This window comes from Malurus melanocephalus, unplaced genomic scaffold, assembly GCF_030028575.1.
Source record: "Malurus melanocephalus ecotype Western Australia unplaced genomic scaffold, MMel_1.1 scaffold_184, whole genome shotgun sequence".
Classification (NCBI taxonomy): domain Eukaryota; kingdom Metazoa; phylum Chordata; class Aves; order Passeriformes; family Maluridae; genus Malurus; species Malurus melanocephalus.
This window is the reverse complement of record NW_026623416.1, coordinates 1,325,222-1,348,763: the sequence shown is the minus strand read 5'-3', so window position 1 is coordinate 1,348,763 and position 23,542 is coordinate 1,325,222. Positions and strand designations below refer to the sequence as shown.

General features: G+C 42.9%; 1 protein-coding gene across 1 annotated transcript in view; it reads right to left on the bottom strand.

The window, feature by feature from the left end:
* RNF38 (ring finger protein 38) overlaps positions 1–8,346 on the bottom strand; it is a 101,251-nt gene extending 92,905 nt beyond the window's left edge. The window contains exon 1 of the mRNA XM_057373077.1: positions 7,821–8,346. Coding sequence (XP_057229060.1) covers positions 7,821–8,346 — 526 coding nt within the window. The remainder of the gene's footprint in view (positions 1–7,820) is intronic.
* Between the last annotated feature and the right edge of the window lie 15,196 nt (positions 8,347–23,542).

Genomic DNA, 23,542 nt, shown 5'->3' with positions numbered 1-23,542 from the left:
GAAGAACAACAYCAAATACATCTTGAGTCTCACTTTCTTGAAATACGTCCCAGCAGCATGTACAACAGTTTGCTGATCTTTACAAGGGATAATCACATATTTCTTGAGTTTGAAGACACTTGTCACACGGGTGGCTAAAAGCCTTCACTCCCAAGCCTCCAACAATCATAGTGCATTTCCGAAACAGCTCARAAGTCTAACCTGTACCCAGCCTCCAAAATAATCCACAAAAACAATTTTCAGATCATATCATAAACACTGTGTAAACTTGCTCAAAAACACACACAAACCACAACGATCACGGACTCACAGGCTTTCTGTGCCAAAAGACTCAATATCCTACTACAAAATCTGCATGATAATTCTTTCCAAAAACTACTGCTTACTCTGCTTGGCTTTGGGCCACTTCTACTTAGGAAAAAAGTGATGCCATGGAAAAGATCTATACAAAAAGCCTGCGCACACTAAAAAAAGCAGATAAACACATTTTTAATGGAAGTTCAAAAAATGTTGACTTGTAGGCATGGAGGAAAAAAATCCACAATTCCGATTCCTCAAACATTTGCAGACTCTTAATGAAAGCAGAAGTATCCACATGCCTAAAAAACAAAACTTCACAGAGCAAGAACCAAAGCAGAGAGTAAACACAAATCTCTAATTTTTTCACTCTGGAAACTGAATATACTTTTGGTGCCAAGAAGCAAAAGATAAGGAGGAGCTAACTTTCAGCTGTGCTGAAAAACCGGCAGCCAATGTTTTCAAACTGTAGGTTGCTGTTCTGTGCAGGTTCAATCATAYACACAGGAGCTGTTCCAAGTGTTCTCCAACAGACCCAACTGCTCTACACACACAGCTAATGTTTCTAGCCACACACTGTGGGTCAACAGCCATTTCTCAGGCTCTCATACAGCTAAAAGTCATGCAAACAAATACAGTGCATGGCCTTAAGCAATTTTTAAACTATTTAAGGGTAGTCCTCCTAACGGAATTTTCCAGACGTGCAGATTATGAAGTATTTCAATAAGTTTCACAGAATTCTTACTTTACTCCTCCACAGGCTGGCAGAAAATATTTAACATAACAAACTTCTTGATGTCCCCCTTCTAAAAAAAATGTACAGAAGCACATTTTTTTGGAATTTGAGATCAGTTGTACCACAGGAAAAAGTGCAATTCCACTATTCATAGAGGATATCAGAAACAACCATAAACACCCTCTAACAGTTTAGGCAATGTTATTAAATTATACTGGCTACACACCCTTGTGCTACAGCTACGTACCTCACACAGAAAAACAAAAATTCAATTTAAGATTTAAGTAAGTTTTTCAGGGCTTTATTTTGTTGGAATTTTTGTTGTTGTTGGGAGAGGGGGCTGGGTTGGGTTGAGTTTGGCTTTTACAACTGAAATGCTAGAGTACTTTTTCTTTAATATTATAATTTTCTTTTCGGGATTCTCCCAGAAGCTCCAAGCAAAATTGCCCAGAGATGCGAGCTCTGGAATACTACAATGTTGTATTGAAGGCTGGTTATGACAGCCCATGTTCAAGAAAACCACACCAGCTGCCAGACAATGAGCAAGCAACACAGATCATTTGTGGGCTGCAGAACCCCACTCATTACAAATGGCTTTAGAGAAACATCTTGACACACTTTCCCACCAAGAGACTAGTAACAGATGTTACTTTTTCATACATCATCCATGGCTGCAAAGGACTTGCATGAGAGGAATGATGCAGAGACTCAACCTAAACACAATGCCAGGGATAATGGGAACAGCAACTCAAGAGCTTAGAGCTGAGAAACTAGGCTCTTCACTGAGCAAGATGTAAGAAAAAGTGTTTTTAAGAATGAACATTTGGAGCACGGGTGTGCATTTGAAAGGCTCGAAAAACACTCTACATCGTGCTTGCTTAAAATAGTTGTGAAAATACCTATGGCTTACTATTTCAAAAACCACTTCCTGCATCTTTCCTCAAGTGAAGTATGCATTCTTTGCCCTACATTACACATCAAGCAACTTCCTGAAGGAAGCTTTAAGTCATCAAAGTAGAAGAACAACAGTATTTTTCCCATCAAGAATGGAGGATCTTTCCTTTATGCAAGGACTTCTAACAAGCAAGCATTTACTATACTTCACATGCACAAGAAAAGAATGGTTTAGAGCAAGCACAGAAGAATTCAACCAGAAGGTGTTAAAAAAAAGCACTAAAAAAGCTGCAACACAACAAAGCAAACAAATGCCAGTAAAACAAAGGTGGGGAAAATTAGCACTACCTTATTAAAATATTCATGTAAAGGGAGCTCCCAGTGTGCCATAGYTTAACCCCAACTAAGTACCAGCAGCAGTCCTCCATCACTTTCCCCCTTTGCCAATGGGATGGGGAGGATAATCAGCAATGGTGAAACTCATGGATTGAGATAAGRAAGTTTAATAACTGAAATAAAGTAAAATACTAAATCAACAATAATTATATAGTTTTATAATTATAATGAAAAGGAAGCTAAGGGGGATGGGAGGAAAGGGCTTGCCCAGGAGTAAGACCCAAGAGAAACAAGTGACGCACCATACCATCACTCACCAACACCGACTGATGGCCAGAGTGCCTGCAAGGAAGCAAATTAACTCTATTCCAGCCAAAACCTACACCACAAAATTCATAACATTCTGTCTTATTCTAGTACCCTACCCCCCCCCCCGGTATCCCACCCATATCTCGCATCACATTAACACTGACAACCCTTATGTTTACATGACACATCTCCATTTGAACTTCTAATATGAAGCAGATGCCATATGAAACCATTTAAAATATGTAAGGTGTAAGAACTATGAAAAAAAAAATTGCAAAGACATTGGCTGAAGAATATTTAAAGCCTGTCTTCCTCAGGAAAATAAAAAAAAAAAGAGAAAAAAAAATTGGTCAAAAAGACTCTGTCTGCATGTGGATTTCATCTTGCTGAGATAATTTGTGGGTGAAAAAAAGGGCTGTATAAGCACCAAAACTAAACATAAAAAGGCAAAGAAAAAAAACCAACCCCACCACTATTTTTTAATTGAACACAGCTTTTCCAAGAATTTACAATGTTCTCAATCATGCTTATTAATATTATTTAAACTAATTTCTCATTTTAACCTGTGACAAGGCAAACATATTTCTCAAACTCAGTATCTTGATGACTTAGACCAAAAGGATCATTTAGATTATTTTATAAGCAGATACTGCAAAGCAAAGCATGCATTTCCAAATTAAAGGCATGTCTCTGGCCTTCCTATTACTTAACTGAAATCATACTTTAAAGACAATTCAGAATTTTGCATGGACATTCTTTCATTTCCACGCTTTTACATATTTTACATCTAGAATATGCCACATTAGACAAGGACCAAGGTGTTAATACTGTATGAACTACAACTGAAAGAACCAYATATTAATTTTATACTACATACTTTCTTTAAAATAGATTTATTTCAGTTTCACACTGTCCTTAGCACGGGGGTGGCAGTAGGTTAACACTTGCTAGCATCCACTTAATRGGGCTTGGTGCTGGCACCTAAAAGGCACACCTCCAAAGAACAATTTCAGTCCATAAAATTATAATTTCTAGTTCCTATAAACTAATACTACTACTACACTACAAAGTAAAAGTGAAATAAAAACAAAAAAATGATAGTCACAGAGAATGGCTTAAAATGAATACACATCACCTGAAAATAATTGTTAAGGAAGTGCATTTGCATTTACTTCCCAAATTAATCCTATAAATATGCAACTCACATCACTTATAACAAACTTCTTGAAACATTTATTGTATGTCTGTTAACATTAAGTCTGTAATTACTGTAATCTATTCAAAGTACAACTGATTTACATAAAAAACAAAGCTTTCTATCTTCCTTTATAATTCTAAAGTAGCAAAATTAACATACCAACATTATAATAAATAATTCTGATATACTAAAGGTAATTGCAATCTTGTGTCCAAACAGATTATGTCCAAACATGCAGAGTAACAGATTTAGGTAATTCTAACCAAGAAGTATCATCAAGTCACTTCTTTACATCACACTTTGACCAAATTAAACTGGAGRTGCTCCAATGATAGTTTCTAGCTTCAGCAGTTTTTTTGTTTGCTTGTTTATTTTCTCTTTAATCTACCAAAATCAATTGTAACTCTTGAAAAGTCTCCACATACTGAACATGCTTCACTTGTTCTTACCAAGAAGTTATCTTTCCATTTCACTTTATTTTATATGGTTATAAAGCTGTGAAGGATCACCATGTAATAAATAAAAAACCTAGCATCTATCTCCAGGCATGYCAGAATTAAATGTGACTCTCACTGTAAAGCCACATTAACTGCTCTCCAGTTCGAGAACAAAACCACAAATACCACACAGAGATGGTATAGCTATGCACAAGTGCTGAAAGCACAGAAGTTTACATGTGTCAATATGAACACGTAATTCTATTATAACTTTTTAGCATACACAGCATAAAGTAGAATCACTATTAATTCAGCTTTCTACTGCACTTAACTGACACCTCCTATAACCTGTACTGGGAAGTCCAACTCCTCCCATTCTACAATCAGCTGTGTTTGAAAACTGGCATTAATCCTTTCAGCAGAAGTTTCAGCTTCTCCAAACTGAAAAAYTTAGTAAATGTATAGTTATCTGCCAAAATTAACTCCTTCTATTACCCCATTTAATACAGGAGTTAACCATATGTGCACCTTAAAAAACAACTAAACTAACTAAGCATCATAAGGACAGCAAGCAATCTTAGGTAAATTTAGCAAAGATGACATTCAAAGAGCCGATACAAGTAGCAAAGATGTTTAAGAGAAAAGCTGTGTTCACCAGTCATGGACATCACACCATATCTTACAGCACAACTTTCAAAACCCATCTTTCCTCTCCAGATGTTGCAAAACCTGAGAATACCAATACAGACCTCAAAAACAAAACAAAAAAAAAATTCCAAAACTAAGAATTTCCACTACAGACACATTTTTCCTAGCAGACAACCTTTCCACTGAGTTCCTCTATTTCACAAAGGAGAATGCAGGTACCCCAGTGGAGGCAAAATACTTTAACGACAGTGAAATTACTTTTAAGATCAGGATTGATTTTCTGAATGAAGCAAAGGATCAGCAGCATTTCTAGTCCAATATCCTTTCACATTTAAAAGCCATGAACAGCGACTTTCCACTCTGACATACATCAGAGAAAAACACCAAAGAAATAACAGCAAAAAAGACCCAACCATCACTGAACATTTTTCTGCTGGGAGAAAAGACATATTAAACATTCTCTTAACCTCTCATGCAAACTACAGCAATTTCACTGCCCCTGCATGTTTGAATACCAGACTGCAACACAGGTTTTTATCAAAAGTTAATATATTAGGATCAAGAGTATGACTAAGAGGATGCTCAGCAAAACAATCCAAGTTGAGCCCTGATGCATGAGTTTAGTGCATCATTTTTCCCTCTGGTGACAAACATTTGATAGAAAAAGGTAGACCTTCATGAGGACTAACAGTCTTTCCCTCTGGAGTAAAGCAAACAAACATTTCTCATACCCAATCTAGGAATCTCCTGGATTTGTCCATAAATTATGACACTATTTCAAAATTAGAAGATCAACCACATACTATCTGAAAAYGTCTTATGTATTTTTGAGATGATGACTAGCAACAAGCATTCACCTGCTACTTTGACTTACACATACTGCAAAAACCTTCCCACCTGGGTGTCTGCAAGAACGCTTTAGAGCAAAATCAGTCTGGCTATTSCAATTACCACTAAACATGGGACTTCTAAGTGTTTTTAAACCCAAGATCTGTCCTAGTGAATATCAGAACTTTAGAACAAACCCAAAAAAAGCCACTTTCCTTTCTGGGGAACAAAAGGTCCAGCATTCACTAATCCAACACCAAGATCTTTGTACGCTAGGCCTGTGATGAATTCATTATATGATAACGGTTATAGTTCTTTTCTCCACCATGACTTTCCAAATCATGGAAAATACAAAAGCTTTTATCTTCCAACAGTAGTATACTAGGTCAATTTGACYATAGRATTGCTAAGAGCCTAAGAAGATTASGAGACGTTTTGAGATCAGGCTTTAAGACAAGGTTATCATCCACAGCAGGAATGTCCATGTAATTTCAGAATATAAAGTTGAAACAGAGCTTCATCAGGTAAAACCTCCATTTACRAATAACCTAGAATGGAAAAAAAAAMCTTTTTCTCCWATATATTTTATTTGGAAGGCTCAGGAGACACTGATCTGCCCCATGTGCTGTGTGGTCTCAGGGACGTAGTAAAAGCTGTTTTGAACTATATAATACAATGCAAAGGTAAAAAAATCAAGTTCCCCCTCAACTTTCTGCATTGTAATCCTTTAATATGTTGTCAATCACGAATTTCAAGAGGAGCTTGTCTGTAAAACTTACTTCATTTCAGAGMAAGATTTCTATCAGTATAAACAACCATACCACAGACTCCTGTAAATCACCCAACTATGTGTCCAAGACATAAGCACCACTAAAAATACATTCTAAGAAAAGACTTAATTAGACACCTCTTTCTTCACCCTCCAGGCCAAAGAACAATGTCTTGTTTTCTAACCTTCTCCCATACCACTTCCTAATTAGTAACTGCATGTATGCATAAGCAACTTAATTCTGGCTGCCATTCACAAAAAAAATCTGCTTAGGAAAAATATCTAAGGCCCTGATCCCAAAACCACACAGACACGCGTTTAAATATAAGCATGTGGGAAACTCCAGCGCAGCCTTGGAAGCGGCTCTTGTGTTTGGCTATAAACAAGCACATCAACCCATATGCTGGGACCACAGTCCTGAAAACATCGAAGCTTCAGGATGAACGAACCACATGTCTAAAATCAGCTCCTCAGAGGGAGCCTGCTGTGGGGCGGTTTCTGAGAGGAAATCCAATAACACAACTATGGGACTGACGATGAGAGCCCCGAAGACACTCAAGAGGGGTCTCACGCGGCAAGAGGCTGACTCGCAAACAGCATTTTGGAGCTCCACGAAGGAACTTGATACGACCGGTCACTGTGCTCCGCGAATTCCCGCAGTTACCGGCAGCCCGCTGCGAGAGGCGGAGCCTGGCTCCGGGCACGGATACGGACACGGACACATCGCCCCCTCTCTCTCTCTCACTCTCTCTCTCACACACACACACCGACGCACACACGCGGGGCGCAGCCAGCAGGCTGCAGCAGGCCGGCGGCCGCTGCGCAGGGAAGGGAGGGTGGCAGAGCCGGCGAGGCCCCGGCGCTGCCCAGGGCACATCAAAGTGTGATGAGAGGCAGGCGAGAAGGGGGAGCGCACACGATGCCCCGCACGGCGCAACCCCTGCGGCTGCACCGCCAGGCAGGGGCGCGGGGCTGGGGAGCGCTGGCGGCAGCGCGACAGCCGGAGGCGCCCGCCCGAGTGCCAGCACTGCGGGCCGCCCGCGCTTCGCACCGCCGCATCCCGACCGACCGTCGGGGAAAGAGCCATCGCCGCGCCGGCCACCGGCGCAAAGGCGGCCCCGAACACTTCGCTGCCGGCCGGGCGACACACGGCCTGCCGGCAGCCGCCGCCGCGACTCGACGGGCCGTGCTCAGAGCAGCGGGAGTTTGCCYTCCGTCCCGTCCCGTCCCGCCTGTGGCCCCCACCCGCGGACGGACCCCGGGCGCTGCGGAGGGCAACTCCGCGGCCCTGCGGGCCGTCTGCGCTGCTAGCCGGGGGTGGGACGCCCGGACCCGCTCCCCGTCCCGCGGGGCCCCTCTCCCGCTCACCTGGTGGCGGGGCTCTGGCGCCCAGGGCGCCGCGGGGTGCGCCGTGCCCGGCGGGGCTGCCCCGGCCCTGGCTCCGCGCTCCCGCCTCCGGCAAGCTCGGCCCGTGGAGGGGCGGCGGCGGGCAGAGGGCGGCGGGCGGCGGCAAGCGACCGGAACCGCCGCTCATGGCGAGTCCCGGAAAGCCGGAGCGGGAGCGGACGCGGGCGCGGGTCCGGGGGAGTGCCGGGAGAAGGGAGGCAGCCGAGGGGGAGGTGGAGGCGGCGACGGCGGCCCCAGCAGCGGGGGAGGAGGCAACGGAGGAGGCGGGGGGCGGCGGAGGGGAGGAGGAGAAGGCAGGCAGGAAGGGGGCGGCGGAAGAAGCCACCCATCTGCCGCGCCGGCCCGCCTCGCCGGCCTGACGGAGGTGCCGCTCGCCGCCGCTCTCCTCGCCGCGCGGAGCGACGCCGCGGTCCCGCCGGCGGGCAGGGSCGAGGAACCCGGCGTCGGGCTGGGCCCCGGGGGCTGCCGAGCGGGCGGCCACCGGCATCGCTGCCCGCTCCGGCCGGCCGGCGGCGGCCGCCGCCCCGGGAGCAACCCCACCGCGGGGACGGCGGAGCGGTCAGCGCCCGCGGGGACGCGTGGGTGGCATGGGGAGCTCCGCCGGGCGGGGGGGCCGGTGCCGAGCCGTGCCGACTGCTCCAGCGGAGAAGCTGCTTACTGCTGCCGCCGAGGAGGAGGAGGAAGTCTCCCCGCCTGCTTCCTCCCTYCCTCACTGCCTCCCTCCTTCCCTSCCTGCCTCCAGCCCCAGCGGCCCGCCGGCTGCCCGGCGCCTCCCCAAGGCCTCTCGGCGCCCGCAGCAGCGCTGCCGCAGGGCGTGACGACCCGCGGGGCGCGCACAGGCGCGGCCGYCCCGCACTGCGGCGGTGCCCCCTCGGACGGAGGCAGCGGGGTCCGTACCGGGACCCCCGGCGGGCCGCAGCCCGCCCCGAGCACCCCCGGTGTGCAGAGCCCGGCACTGTCGTCGCCCCGTCCCGCGTTCCGTCTTGGCGGCCGCGGCCCCTTGGCCATGGCTGTGCGGTTCCGCGCCCAGCGAGGCGGCACGGCCCTCCGGGGACTGGGGTGAGGGCGCGGGGGCGGGGGGCAAAGGTCGCGATCGATGGGCGAGCCGGCCCCCACAGGCACGTGTAGGGAGCGGGGACCGCCCCATCCAGGCGTCAGCGGGAGGCGGTGGGTACCGGTCCCTCACAGGGACACACCGCGCCCGCCGCTCCAGGCAAAGAAATCAAGGATGTCGGTAAAGGGATAGGTTAAGGAAAGGGATGTCCTTAACCTGTCCCTGTGAGGCGGTTTATTCCTTCGTTGTCAGATAATAACATTCTAGCAAGTCCGTTGCGAGGAGGAGACACCAGGGACACAACTAAGAGTTTCTCTGAAAGTGAGGGAATATGTCTGTGGGAACCTCCGTGCGCCTCTGCGATGCGGAGAAACAGCTGCCTGTGCGGAGCCAACCCAGCGGGTTTGGTTCTCAGGAAGGGTGAAATAATGGGAAAAATGACACATGCATTAACAAAGAAAATTCACAGCGAAATTTACTACCTAGGGGGTTGCAGTTGCTGCCCTCAGTGGAATAACAGTAATTTTCTGAGGTCTAAATACGCACACAGAGAATTCATTCATTTTGCACAGCACAGCGGTGCTGCCTTCTTCTRTGCAATGTTTTCAGTGGGTAAAGTTTCCGCAAATCCTGCCTTTGCTAGCATTGTCCCACTGCGCCAGTTTTTTCCCTCATTCCATGCAATTTGAGTTTTTCATCCAGTGTGGGAGCAGGGGACCATGACTACCCAGAGGATTAACGCCTCTGCAGTTTGTAGCAGACTATTGAGATGATTCTCGTGTCCCAACAATTGTATAAGGTTATTCAAAACCTTTCTTGATTCTGTTGTTTAAGCATCATGGAGTGTTAGCTCTCCAGCCTGATACAGGAATCAACTTCTATAGCTTCTGTCTCCTGATTCTGTGTAACTGGAGGGTCTGAAGTACTTTCCTAGCACATCTTTCACTTCACCTTTCCAAGGTGTCTACACCTCTTYCAGATTCCTGCTTTCTGGCAAGCACATGCAGCCTGCATGAAGCTCCTGGCAGTTCACAGCTGGTAAAAAGAGATGAACAGAGCCACTATTGCTTTTGTGATGATTCATTTTTCACTCACTTCCTGGGGAGAAGTTGCTTTAAAACTACTCCCATGCTGAAGGTAATACTTAAAAGTGCATTTTGGCACAGACTTCCTTTTTTGTGAGCTCTCTAAAAACAGCAGATTTGAATACYAATTTTACAGTACAGGAAAAGGTGTGAAAATAGTACTGGTCCTTCAACTAAGACAACCTTTCTAATCTTTTTTTCATGTAGATTGTCTTCTGTAGATAAGCAAAGAAAAGCTACTTCTGCAGGATGAAGCTACTTCAGCTATTAGTCTGACACTCATTCCAGACCACCAGCTGTCTGGAAGTTCAGGGAGGCTGTTTCTGTGCAATGGGGGAGAAGTCTTGCAGACATTATCTGACAGTTGTGGTGCACCGCATTTCATTTGCTTCTGGAGCTTCGCTGTTCCATTTTCCTGTTGCTTCAAAGTTTAAATAAAAGCTTTTCAAGATAACATCATCACAAAAGCTAGATTCAGATTTTTTTTTTTCCGTAGTGTCATTTTACTCAAGTAGGATAAGAGATACTGGCCTTTAGTCTAATACCCTCTTACTGTAAGTASTACATTTGGAAAACAGGCAAGCTTTTAGCAGTGTACTAAAAGCTTTCTTCAGGTCTTCAGGTAYTTAAAGTTTTATCTAAGGTTTAAAACAACTGTTAACTCGTTTTTCTAAGCAGAAATATATTGATGGATATCCAGAGTTATGCTCCTTGGTAATTTTTATCAAACAGATAGAGGGAAAAGTTATAAAACCACTTTTTTTTCACTTTGCTGTGGTTTTTGTTTTAAAGTTTACAAACTTGAAATATTTGTCTCTGCAATGATCAGACAGCCACTGCAGTCAGTGTTTTAGGCTTCTGGCTTCAGGTGAATTCAGATCTGTTTGAGTCAGAACAATCATTACAAGTAACTTGACACTGATGCATGCTCTTGCGGAACAGGAGTGCTCTTCTCCTGACCTCGTAACCAATTCTGGCTAAAAAGCCATACAATACTGGAGTCTAGGTATCCATTCATCTCCAATGGTCTGGAAAAATCAGGTTCATGTGTGATTTTCAGGGTTCTTRCTGTGACACAATGTTGAAAACTCTGGGATTAGGTGTATTGTTTATATTGTTTCACTAAAAATTGAAAAGTTAAAACATCCACTGCACCCAAGGCATCTCTTTAAAGCTGAAAGGAACTGAAGTGATGTTTAAGACTTTGCATAGGCCAGGCTTTGCGATGGGATGATTTCTACCAGGAATCCTTCTGTTTTGTTTCTGTTGGTGTTGCTGAAGTGCCTGATTATTAGAGAGAGATATAGAAAATAATTAACCACAAGTAAGTCTGTCAAGATTGAAAAAACCTGAAAATTTATGATAACTGAGCTGTGGAATGCCTCAAAGGTTTTGGGGAGCACTCACCTAAAGAGGTGAAGCARCCTGTACCTGTGACAGGTGAAGTGCCCGTGTGGCGATGTYCCCAGCGTGGGTAACAAACAGCAACAGCTGAACCCTCTGTGGTCACTGAAACACAGAGGGACAAACTGCATGGCTGGATCCCTGCATCCATGGCTCTGAACCTTCAGAAGGGACCGGCAAGGAAGGGGGGCGGGCAGCAGTTTGGAGAATGTTACCCTGTGTAAAGATTGAATAAACTACACAGAGCTGCTGTGGAAAACCAACAGGTGATTGAACAGGTTAAATGGGTAAAAAATTATGGGATAAAATTGTGATCCAGCCAAYGAGGGAAACCTAATGGCTGATGTTTACAAGAGGCCACCAGATCTAGGGGAGGATGTTCATGGAGTGCTCTTACTTCAGCTACAGGAAGCTTCACACTCAAGTTCTGATCCTGATGGGGGGGTTTCATCCATGCTGACATTTGTTGGAAAAGCAGCAGAGCAAACTGTTAGCAAGCTAGGAGACTCCTAGAGTGCGTTGAGGTCTTAATCCAGGTGATAGACAGCCAGCCTGAGGAGAAACTTTACTAGAATAATMAGAATAATGAGAAGGGCTTCTTCAGGTAGTTGGTCAGAAAAAGAGACCAAAGAAAATTTAAGCCCCCAGTGAATAAGGCAGGACAACTGGTCTGATACAGAAAAGGCTGAGGCACTCAACATTTCTTTGCCTCAGTTTTCAATGGTAAACTCTCTTCCCACATCTCTCAAACCTCTTGTACCTAATCTAAACTAATCTTTTTTCAGTTTAAAGTAACTCTACTAAGTTTTGATTTGTACTGAAAAATATGCAGTTCAAATGAGAAATACAAAATGGAAGGGACAGTGTGGGCAAAAGGATAGGTGGTTTCATCATGTGTTTATCATAAGTAGGAATTTTCTCCTTTCAGTTGCTGCTCTGGATTAAGCCTGATAGTTAAGGCTCTAKGTAGATTACAAGATTTTTGCCTTGTGATTGCACAGGCTTTCCACAAGAACTCCAGGTAAAGCAACTTCATTCATTCTAAATTTCTTATACTCCAGTCTTCAGATATATTAAAACACACATCAAATAGGGATGTTGTGAAGCTTTTCCATGTTAAAATGGAGAATATGACACTTTGTAGTGGATAATGCAGCTTTATCCCATACTGTAAAACACCATGCCATGCATCCCTCTGTTTCTGAGCAAGTAGTAGCAGAAATAATTAACTAATTTTTCCAAATGTGTATTACACATGGTGGCTAATATTTAAACCCCATATGAAGTGGCATGATTGTCATAGGTACTGAGTAATGGTAGCAGAGTGTAGCCTGTCTGAGTGGAACATCAAACTGAAGAAACAATGACCTGCTATTGCAGTGTTGAAATGCAGATTTAAAAGCTAACTTTTAGGCAGTTAGATTCCTGGAATGCATTCAGATTTTGGCTAGCATGTGTTGACGGGACAGTCATGGGTGGTCTCTTTGTCGAAGTGGGAAAAGCTGCACCACACCCTTTATCCTACAGTTAACCTCATGCAAATGCATCCCTGACTGTCAATCTATGCAAACAGCCACTCCTTTATCCCATAGCAATCTAGTTCAAATTTCACACTACAAGCTACCTTGTAATGCTATCCATCCTGTGCATTGATGAAAGAATGATGTAATTGAATCAATAAGATTTTGGRTTGATAGAATAACTGATATAATGAATATTATCATTAGTTGATAAAAGAACTCAGGGAGTGGAGAATTGTTATCAAGTCTCATTCTTCCTGTGTAGCTGCCAGTAAAAAAATCTCATGGTACATGGTGACTGACAGTATATTACAAAGCCTTGAACAGTGTGCCTGAACYACCCACTGCAGTTGTTCCTAGGAAAAGTGGTACAGCTAATATCCTTTAATGAGTGAGATGCATGTACTGAACCAATACCAACAGCATACTTTGAATACCTTAGTGTGGTATCCAAGAAATCTGGAGAGAATTCAATGCTTATGTATCATAAAACACTGAGTCACTTTGCTGGACTTTCATAGGAAAGAAGTTAGGGAAACAAGGGGTAATGTGAGAGTGAAAATAGTCTTGGATACAATCCAAGATTGAAATCTTCTTTCTCCTCCACTGGAACTGATAAATGAATAAGTGAAAGCTGTCATTCAACCTGCATACTACAGAAAGTAACCATCTAGAAAATAAACTATTTCCTGGAACTTTACTGGAGAGAATGTTGACAACATCTAAAAGGATAGGAAGCTTCATGTATCAGACAATGCTAACCCTTGCATTGAGAAATCTGGTGCTCTGTCATGTAAACCCACAGAAACTGGTAGCCTCTGCAGTAACTTGGAGAGCGAGGTCCAAATATCCAAAATCTCATGTCAATGCTGTCAGAATTCTGGACTTCAATTTGGCCTGTACCCTTAGCACCAGTATGGAACACTGTACACTCTCAAGTTGACAAATGGGAAACCTTAAAAACCAGATATGAAAAAACTATTACATAACAAAAACAAGTGACTGTTGCAATTATTCATGATGCCTGCTGGAATTTTTAGAATCACAACAGAAATTTTACAAACTGCTGGACATCACTGATGTGATATTTTTACAGGATTCACACCATCTGCAGCTGGCATATTACATCCTGTGTATAAATGTGTTCTGGTTTATTAGCTTTTGTACTCTTTTGCTTGTATATCTGCTTATTGCTTATCTCTCCATGTTGAGTATATATCACATTTAACACATCAATTGTTGAAGGATTACCTGCCAATGAAAATACCATCTCCTTCCTGCTGTTGCCTCATGGTATATAAGAAGCGTATGTATAATCAACAGACGACCTGCAACGACAGCACTGCTCTGAAAGCTAGGTTTATGTTTGGTTATTCACTGACAGGGCTCCAGAGCCTGGTTAAAAGAAATAGTCAGTATGCAGCCTTGAGCAGGGGCAAATTTTGAATTTTTATTTTTATTTTCGCCCGCAAAATGCCTTTAAATACCATTGTACATTCCCTAAAAAGCAGAAAGATACAGGAAAAAGAGGGAGGAATGAACAGCCATTCGATTTGGAGCAGAAGGGTTATCAATCACAGAGACTGGAGTTTAGTTACAGAGTGAGAAGAGGACAAGCTAGAGTAATACACTTTAGGCTAGAACATTGACAGAACACTAACACTGTTTTCTTTGGTTTAGGTAACAGAATTTCTTGTCTGCCTTGTTTAATCTTYCTCGGGCTTTGTGTGTACATTCCCGTCAAATGCACGCTGAAGTAATTTCTTCTATCCCATGCTGAAGTTTCCTGGAGAAATGTAACTAGAAATTTAAAAAACAGGCTTGAATGACAGAAACCATCATTAGTGACTGTGTGGGTCTGAGGCACAAAGAGAATTTACAAGATGTCTACATTCAGAATTGACAGGCTCTGACTCTCAATGCCTCTGGAGGCTGCATTTCACTCATAGGCATATTTAGCAAGTAGTAGAGAAATTACCCATTCATCCACCAAAACTAGAAAACACACCTACAGAGGCACTGATTACACTGTGACATTTATCTTCTTGCTTGACAGAGCTACATATTTCATTGATGTGTTTGGTTTTTTTCTTTCACACACTGCATCACTTTCATGAAAAGAAAGGATTCTGCCGACAGAGCAGGAGAACATTTGTATCTGTTAGTGGAGAACCTGTACTGAGTTTCCTTCTTTTCTCCAGTCCATAGACCCCAACAAGTGAATTAGCATTTCCATGTGAATGTCCTTGCATACAGAGAAACAAGTCTAGGGTTAGGTGGCAAAGACTGACATTGCTTGTTTTGCCTATTAATCTTTGAAGGCTTTGTTATTTACAAACCAAAAAMTACTGACTAGCAAATGATCAAAAACAGATCTTGTCACTAATATATACACATTTATATGCATMTGCTATGAAGTTTACTGAGGACAGAGACAGAGGCAGGGGCATTTGTACTTGTAAGCCTTTAAAAACCTTGCAAGTCTTGATGTGATAGAGGAGTTAMGACGACCTCACCACCTTCTGGAGCTAGTGTGAGATTCTCTAAGTTGATTAATTTTACTGGGTTGGTTTAAGTTCAGAATAAGGCTCCTGCTGGTGTTTGGTGAATGGATGTAATGGTGTGGTGGTTTGTGTCTTTGTGTGTGTATGTGTATGCACATGTGAATGTGCACATGTACAGTCTGTATCACCATTTTTCAGCCACAGTGAATGTATTAAAAGAGCAAACCTCCTCATGGATGCAGAAGGAAAAACCTCCAGACAGTTCCAGAGTCTCCTTGGAGAGACTCAGATTCAAGGAATACAGAGGAAGAAACTGAAAGAAGATTTTGTGGTGAAATATTGGCTGACATGAACAAAGAAAGTGATAGTTGATCCTTGTTGTGCTCAGGCAAGTAGGGCTTTATATTACCCAAGAACACACAGGTAATGACTGTTTTGTTGTACTCCTTGGGGTGAATTGAACATGTGTTTTTACTTGAGTATGAAGAGATCGAATGGAAAGTGCTTTGGACACAGTCCTGCTGTCACTGATGGTTCTCCAAGGAGCCTGCAAAGATGCAGCACGCTCTGAATGTGTATGTACAATTGCACCTGTGCCCACCATGTGATTGCTGGCACGGAGTGCCTCAGCCCAGTATTGGGTTAATTCCCCAGCACCAGCTCTGTCTACCAAGACATTCACCAAAAAGGGCCCCTGACCACTTGAATTACAAGATAACACTGGAACATTTCTCATCAGCAACGGAATCTTCACTCCTTCACATGGTGGTTCTTCTGGTTCTGGCATTCCTGCTTCCACTCAGTTTAACCAGTTCTGCCCTTAAGCCTTCTTGTGAGCTACACCAGGTARTTCCTCTGTCACAAATTGCCCCTGCTGAAGAGTTGCCATTTGAATTTCTCGTTCATAGCAAAAAACCCTTTGGTGTGATCAGTAGAAATCATCCATATGGCCCCAGACTGGATGTTTAAAACCAAGGTTATGGAAGTGTTTTATGTATGCAACCATGAGGTATGCACATAGTTTGTGGGGTAGTAGAACATATTGTCTGGTATGACTTTCAGATGTATGATACAGAAAGATCCCTCAGGTGCATTCATGTGGAGACAATTAATCGGTGAAGTGTGTGATAGTTTATGTGTGCTGTGTCTTAATCCAACTTCTTAATGATTATCTCTGCGGACAGCCTATTTTTTCTGTAAAATCATATCCAGAGCAAGGTACTGCTTATAGCTTGATTAACAGAGGTGGGACAAAGCTCTAAAAGAACATTCTCTCACTGGATAATATGCTTGAGATAGAATGAATATTGTAATCTGTCTTTGACTCAGATGCCTTTCCCTCCAGACCAGTACAACCCTGCCACATCTCAGAACAGTAGATTTTCTGGATGAGCTTKGCCAAGCCAAGGCCTCTTTGCCTGAGGCAGCTGGAATTGTTGCCAAATGTTATTGGTCTGCTCTTCCACTGAGCCCTTTCAAAGCCTCTCAGCTAGCCAAATGGAAGGGACACACTGGAGGACCCCAGCTTTGATTAGTACCTAGAACAAAATGTCATTTGTGACTTTATCAGCACAGCTTATGAGCAACGTAATGTTATAGTGATTTATTATAGTATTATTATRTAWTATTAWTATTATAGTAATTTCTGAGARRGTTTTGTGACAGAACACACAKTATATCCAGAGAGTGAGGAACAAATATTCCTAAGCATCAGCTTTCACTTGTGTATCAATAAGAATATAAATCTTCAAGGTCTCCAAAAGCCAATTTCCTGTTTCAGTGGTGAATAAGGTATCAAAAGAGAGTCCAGAATCCCTGCATCAGGCAGATTTTTCACAAAGATGGAAGAACTGGCCGTGGGGATTGACATGGGGAGGAGTGCTCGGTTGTTGTTCTACATTTGTCATGCCAAGAAAGGCATCGGACTCACTCAGTGTTTGCTACAGTGTCTGACTCACATCATGGTGTCCAGGAGAGAGAAAAGAAAACACAATTGTTGTGGTCTTGAACTAACCATGTCGGAAAAGTGTTGGTGCTTGAATCAATTAAAATTCMTTCATCAGAAAAGTGTTCATCCCGTAAACATCTGCCTGGCCAAGTCATCACAATGTGTTAGTGGAAATCACCTCACTTCAGGCTGCAAGCAGGTCAGCAGCTGCCTAAGGTGAGCAGGGCCATGGGGGTGTGTAGAGCAGTAGATGGGACAGAGAGACAGATCATCCCAGTGTGCAGCTGGAGGACGGGAAAGAAGGGATGAGGTCACCCACAGGTATGATTCTAGCCATTTTATTTATTTGTGACATACAGCCAAAAGATTCCTGAAGATAGGCCTGTCTTTGCAATCAGTCCTTACTGAGGTGGGAGCAGGGAACCTCAGTCATTTGTGCTGGGCACTTTGTAGAGAGCACCATGGGACCCACTGAGTGCACAAAACCTCGTGGTGTTTTCCATTGCACTAAGGCATGAGAGAAGAAAGGGCAGGGACTGAGTGATGGAACCACAGCCTTGCTGGGACAGGAACTGTGCTTCCTATGCTTCCCTGTTTGGACCTTGGGTGAAAATCTAATGTCAGTTTAAACGGGACCAGCAGCACCAGCATTTCATTCCTTGTGTCTGACATACAGCTGAAAGACCTTGACTGAGTCTAGGGAAGAAGAATGATGTCTGAAACTCCCTCTGCCATAGATATGTGCAGGGATTCTGGCTGGAAGGCTCGGATGATGTGCCCAGGATGGCATAAGAGCTCTGTAGCCCCAGCTATGATGTAGAGCCAAGTCCCCCTAATCCAATGTAGCATATGCTTGATAACATCTTCCATTCTACCAGCCTCACTATACCTCACTGCCTGTAGGGAAGGTGCAAATGTCAGGAGCTTGATACTRGAACAAGACCTGGCATTAATTCAGACAGTGCTGCAGGAAGAAGAATTTTAGGAAATCCTCTACATTGGATTGAATAAGACACACTCAGGAACTGCTGCTGTATTGGTCCTCTGCAGGTCAAGAAAATGTGAGACTTCACGTTGTGTTCCCGGCTGTTTCCAGTCACAATCTGCACCCTCACTCTCCATCCCAGTTCTTCCCTCCTACCATTCAAGAAGATTTATGACATGGAGTACTATGAAGCCCTGAGGTACTGTGGTACTTAACAAACATTCTTGCACAGACCAAAGCTCTCTCCTATTTGACCCCAGCAAGTTAACTACATTCTACTAGTGTATATTTTTAATCTCTGGTCTCAGTCCCTTTCTGGTGCTGTGCAAAGACCTTGTTCTCAGTGAGAGACTTCAGGACCTGTGCAGCTTTACTAAAACAATCTCTCTGAAGCAAYTTACAAATGTACAGGGACTTCCTCTGGGATGCAGGAAGTACTGAAGAATTGCTTGATTTACAGCAGAAAAACTGGAAAAGAGTCAAGGTTAGATGACACAAAAAATGAGCCACCACATTTTTAACAGGTCATGTTCAGATTTTGAACTAGCTTCCAAAATATCCAGTGGTTTCTTTTGAAGCCTCGAAAATCAAATCAAATTCTTCTTCTGAAAAAAACTGTGAGACAAGCACCAGTCAAACTCCAATATTAATTACTAGGAAGCCAAAGAGGGGGACAGAACTGAGTCTAAAGTGACCACCTCTAGTTTGTAAATCTGCGATCTGTTCAGCTACTGGAGGTCAATTTTTTGTCTTGACAAGCAGTAGCTGGGGGACAATCACAGACATTTGCTCCTCTGTATTTGCTTCTCTGATCAAACCTGCAGAGTTTTCCAGAATTATGCATATGACCACAAGAAGTCCTGGCCCTTTCCTTGAAAGAACTGTACAGCAATCCTAGGAATAATGGGATACATTCCTGCTGTGTGTATACACGGATTCAGAAATAAACATACGCAATTACACTTAATAAATACACAAATCTACCCAGAGGCATAAAAGGGTGAAACAAAGTCAGGATATGTAGAAACTCATAATCCCTGAAAACTCCTCTGTAAATAAGATATAAGACCTTTTTTGTAAAAAAAAAACAAAAAAAACCAAAAAAAAACAAAAAAAAAAAACCAGAAACCAAAAATTCTTTTGCCAATAAGTAGTCATGATCACTGCTAACTGGGACACAAATCCCACTCTGCTTATTGCTGCTTCTTAGCTCATCACTAAAAATGGCCCAAGCAGATGAGTGCTGCTCTCTGCAAAATGCAAATTCCAAATCTCCACTGCTGGSTACAGATTAATTCTAGGAGCTCTAATGTTTTTCATGTTTTCAGCACATCGGACATCAGCCATGTGAGGGACTACTATTACAGTCTTTATTTTGAAGGTGTGGGCTGACTAATGCAGTGAAGGCTGTTTACTCTCCCTCCTTCTCCTTTCCTCCATTAGTCTAAAAAATATTAAATTCTGATTTACTAATGAGAAACTGGAAGCCATTGGACAACTCTCCTCACATGACRATTTTATTAGTCTTCCARGCATCAGAAGCAGGAACTGCATTTTAGTTGAYTGAACATTAGAGGAGTAAAGAAGTCCAGCTAGCTGAAAAATATTTATGAAGGAGGTTTTAATTTATGTTTTGTACATTGGTGATGATTATAGATGAAAGATGCATGATGGAGCCCTGTTTTCCTGGAGCCAGTTAATGGGAAGTGGTGAATGGATACTTTGGTTTTCTTTGCTTGCATGTGCAGATTTTGCTTTACCTAATAAACAATTATTGTCACAACACATGGTTTTTCTTTAAGCCTTCTGGGTTTTTTTCCCCCAGGAGACTCTGAAATCTAGCATTTGTGTCAGCTCAGTGTGAGTGTTAAAGGAATAATTCCAAAAATAGCTGCATACACCTACCGGGATTACCTACTCAGGATTGACCAAGAGGGAGCTTTGTAGACCTTCCTACCTCTTTCAAAAGTAAGAGATTTAGCTGTAAATATTTAAATGTCTGCATGACTCAGTCATCAAAGTCCCGTTCCAGAGATGTTAAGGTCCAGATCTCCAATGGCAGTCATGTGCCAAGYTGAGATTTGAGCAGGAGTTTGTCAYGCTGGCTAGATGAATGCACAGCATGAAAATTATGATCTTCAGGAACCTCACAAGACTTTGTGAAAACAGCATTTTCAAAGTAAAAATAAGGTAACTTTCTACTACTTCTTTTCATGGTTATTTGTTAGTTTTCAGTATTTTATAAATCTATACAGAACATCCATTCAGCAAAATGCTGGTAAAGGTTTGCCATCTCCAGAAATCATGCTTTAAGGAGCTCTGACAAATTGAATTAATAATGTTGATTAATAAATTTAATGTCTCTAAACAGATTGAAAATTCAAGGCACAATTAAACAACTAAGGATAAAATCCTGCAAAAATGAAAAGTGCTAAAATTTGGGAACTGGTGTTTGCCAGCCTCAGCATTATCATGGAATCATGGTCGCATGGATTGGAAGGGACCTTAAAGATCATCTWGTTGCCATCATGGGCAGCAATGCTACCCACTAGATTAGGATGCTCAGGGCCCTGTCCATCCTGGCCTTGGGATGGGGTATCCACGACTTTTCTGGGCAATCTGTTCCAGTACCCCACAACCCTCTGAATAAAGAATTTTTTCCTACCATCTAATCCAAATATCCTTTTTTTTTGTTTAAGTCTTAAGCCTTTTCCCCTCGTCCTATCACCATCGACCCATGTAAACTGCCATTAGAAATGTGATCTGCCCACTCCTGACCTTTTCTTGGGCCCTGTACAGAGGTACATTGCAGCCCAGGAAAAGAACTCATGAGATGAGGTTTTTTTCTCATAGACCATTAACTTTCTTGATCTTACATGATGGACCTGCTCTGGGCATGAATAGTGATTTCCCCAGCCCCAACCCTTTAAAAAAAATACTTATGACAGCATGTTTGTCAGTTTTTTCCACTGCTGCACAAAACCTCAGTTCTCTTAAAAGTATTAACTACACAGTGTGTAACATYTGCATTGTCTAAATCAGCAGAGATACTTTTACAGTTCACTGAAACAGGGAATATCTTGGAGGCAAAGAAACATGGTGACATTCTCATGTGGCTGCTCAGCTGGCCCTGGAAGCTGTGCAAAATGTTTTGCATTCCTTCTCCATCACCTACACACTCCTTACTAAGGATGAGTGTTGGTTCCCCTGGCACAATTTCCCTTGGTACTAGGTACAGCCTTTCCCCCATTTCTTTCTGTTTCTGCCTTCTGACATTTTTTTAATACCTGGTGGTGGTTACAGAACAACATTGTGTGGGTCTTCAACACATGAAAAGCTCTCGTGGGTGCCTTTGGTGGAACTGTACCTTTCCTTACATGGGAGTCCAGAATTCAGTTAATGAAAGGGTACTAAATGGGAGGCTGAATCAGAAATATTAATGTGCACAAGCACACATATCTAGAAGTAAGTAAAACTTACATATATTSCTCTACAATGGTCAGACTTTACATAAACCCATTAAACCTTCAAGGTTACATTTTCTTTATCAATAGAGTAGAAATGCCTCAGACTGTGGATTACAGCTTACAGGAGGCTTTTGAARCTACCCTGTTATTTGGATGCTGTAGTAATAGAAATTAAGATCTTCAGTGCATGGCAGTTCACAACCCCTTGTGGTTTRTGATAAACATGACCAATCAGCAAATCAAAGCCTGGAATAAACCACAAACTTGTCTACAAACTGTGCTTGGCAAGCTGAAAGCTTGCTCCAAGCAACAAATAGCTGTGAATTGCCAGTGTTAGACAAGAGATCAGTTCTCAGAAGATATGTTTCCAAAACTGGTTTTCATGCTGGATGTAGCGCCACAGAGTGCAACAGTAAGTGGCAAAGAGAGGAAAGGAGCTTTCTGGTTGGAGCAGTATTCTACCTGAGCCTAACACTGACTGCAAGATGGATTCCTCACTTCATTAATAGATATATTTATTCTACTAACAGCATTTCAGGGAAAATTGGGATATTTGGCTCAAATTTTAAGCAGTTGGTTGATTTCATTAGCATATTAGAGTATTTCTCTATCAATAGCTACATGGCAGTGTTTTCAGAAATGTCTCAGCATAACAGAAAACTGCAACAAATGCATGCACAGACCAGGCATGCAGCAACACTTTGAAAATGCAGGTTCAGCACAGTATGATTCTCTACATCCTGAGATTCTGAAAGCATCAGAAGTGAAAATCAGTAGCTATTGATACGAACTAATTGCCATTGCTCTTGTATTGCCACTGCCATTATGCTGCTTAACACTAGATGAGCACACAGCAGTCAGCCAGACACGACTGAATGTCTGGCCCCTTTTAAAAAAGATACAGAATCTACAGTATCCACACTGACATTATAGTAAGTCAGATGGGCAAGCCATCTGTCAGCTGTGCTAGCTTGACTAGCAGTTTTAACTCCCATGGCTGGTGTTTGCCTTGACAGAATAATGATTAGATATTTTYGCTCCCAAACTGGAGGCTAAGCACCTTGCTAGACCATGTTCCTCTCTTGCTGTGTGGAAGAGGAGATGCAAAACACCTTTTTCTGGAAGCAACTGCACTGTGCTCCATAAATGAGAGGCAACTAATGCATGGAAACCACGTGTGTAAAGCCAGGCAGAAACACAGCATGTGCCACAAACACCTCTGGGCAGACCCAGTGTCACAGGCAGGAYTGGCGTCTGTTCCCATCCCGGGAGCAGATGCTGTCACACACGGGGAGTGGAGACTTTGCAGGAAATTTTGCAGACTGCCCTGAGCACTGAGCTGATAACATGGTGCAGAGGCTTTCAGCTTCTCTATCAGTTTTTGGATGCCATGGGATCTGAATGTCCTTTTTCTCAAAAATGCACCTGCTTTTTGAAATAGGACTGTCCTATGGTTTAAAGCCAAGTTTAAGAGAAAACAGCCTGGAATGAGTGTTTCCTCTAAAGGAAAGGGTTTTAGCAATCCCTTCCCACTGATATGAAATTAATAGTGGTTGGTGAAAGCGAAAAAAAAAAAAACCCAAACAACTGTTTATTTGACAAACAAAGTGCCTGCATGGCAAAGAAAAATAAAAAAATAACAGAAAGAAAATGAACCTTCAGAACTTTACCATACACACACAAAAAAAAAAAAAAAAGAACAAAAAAAAAAAAAAA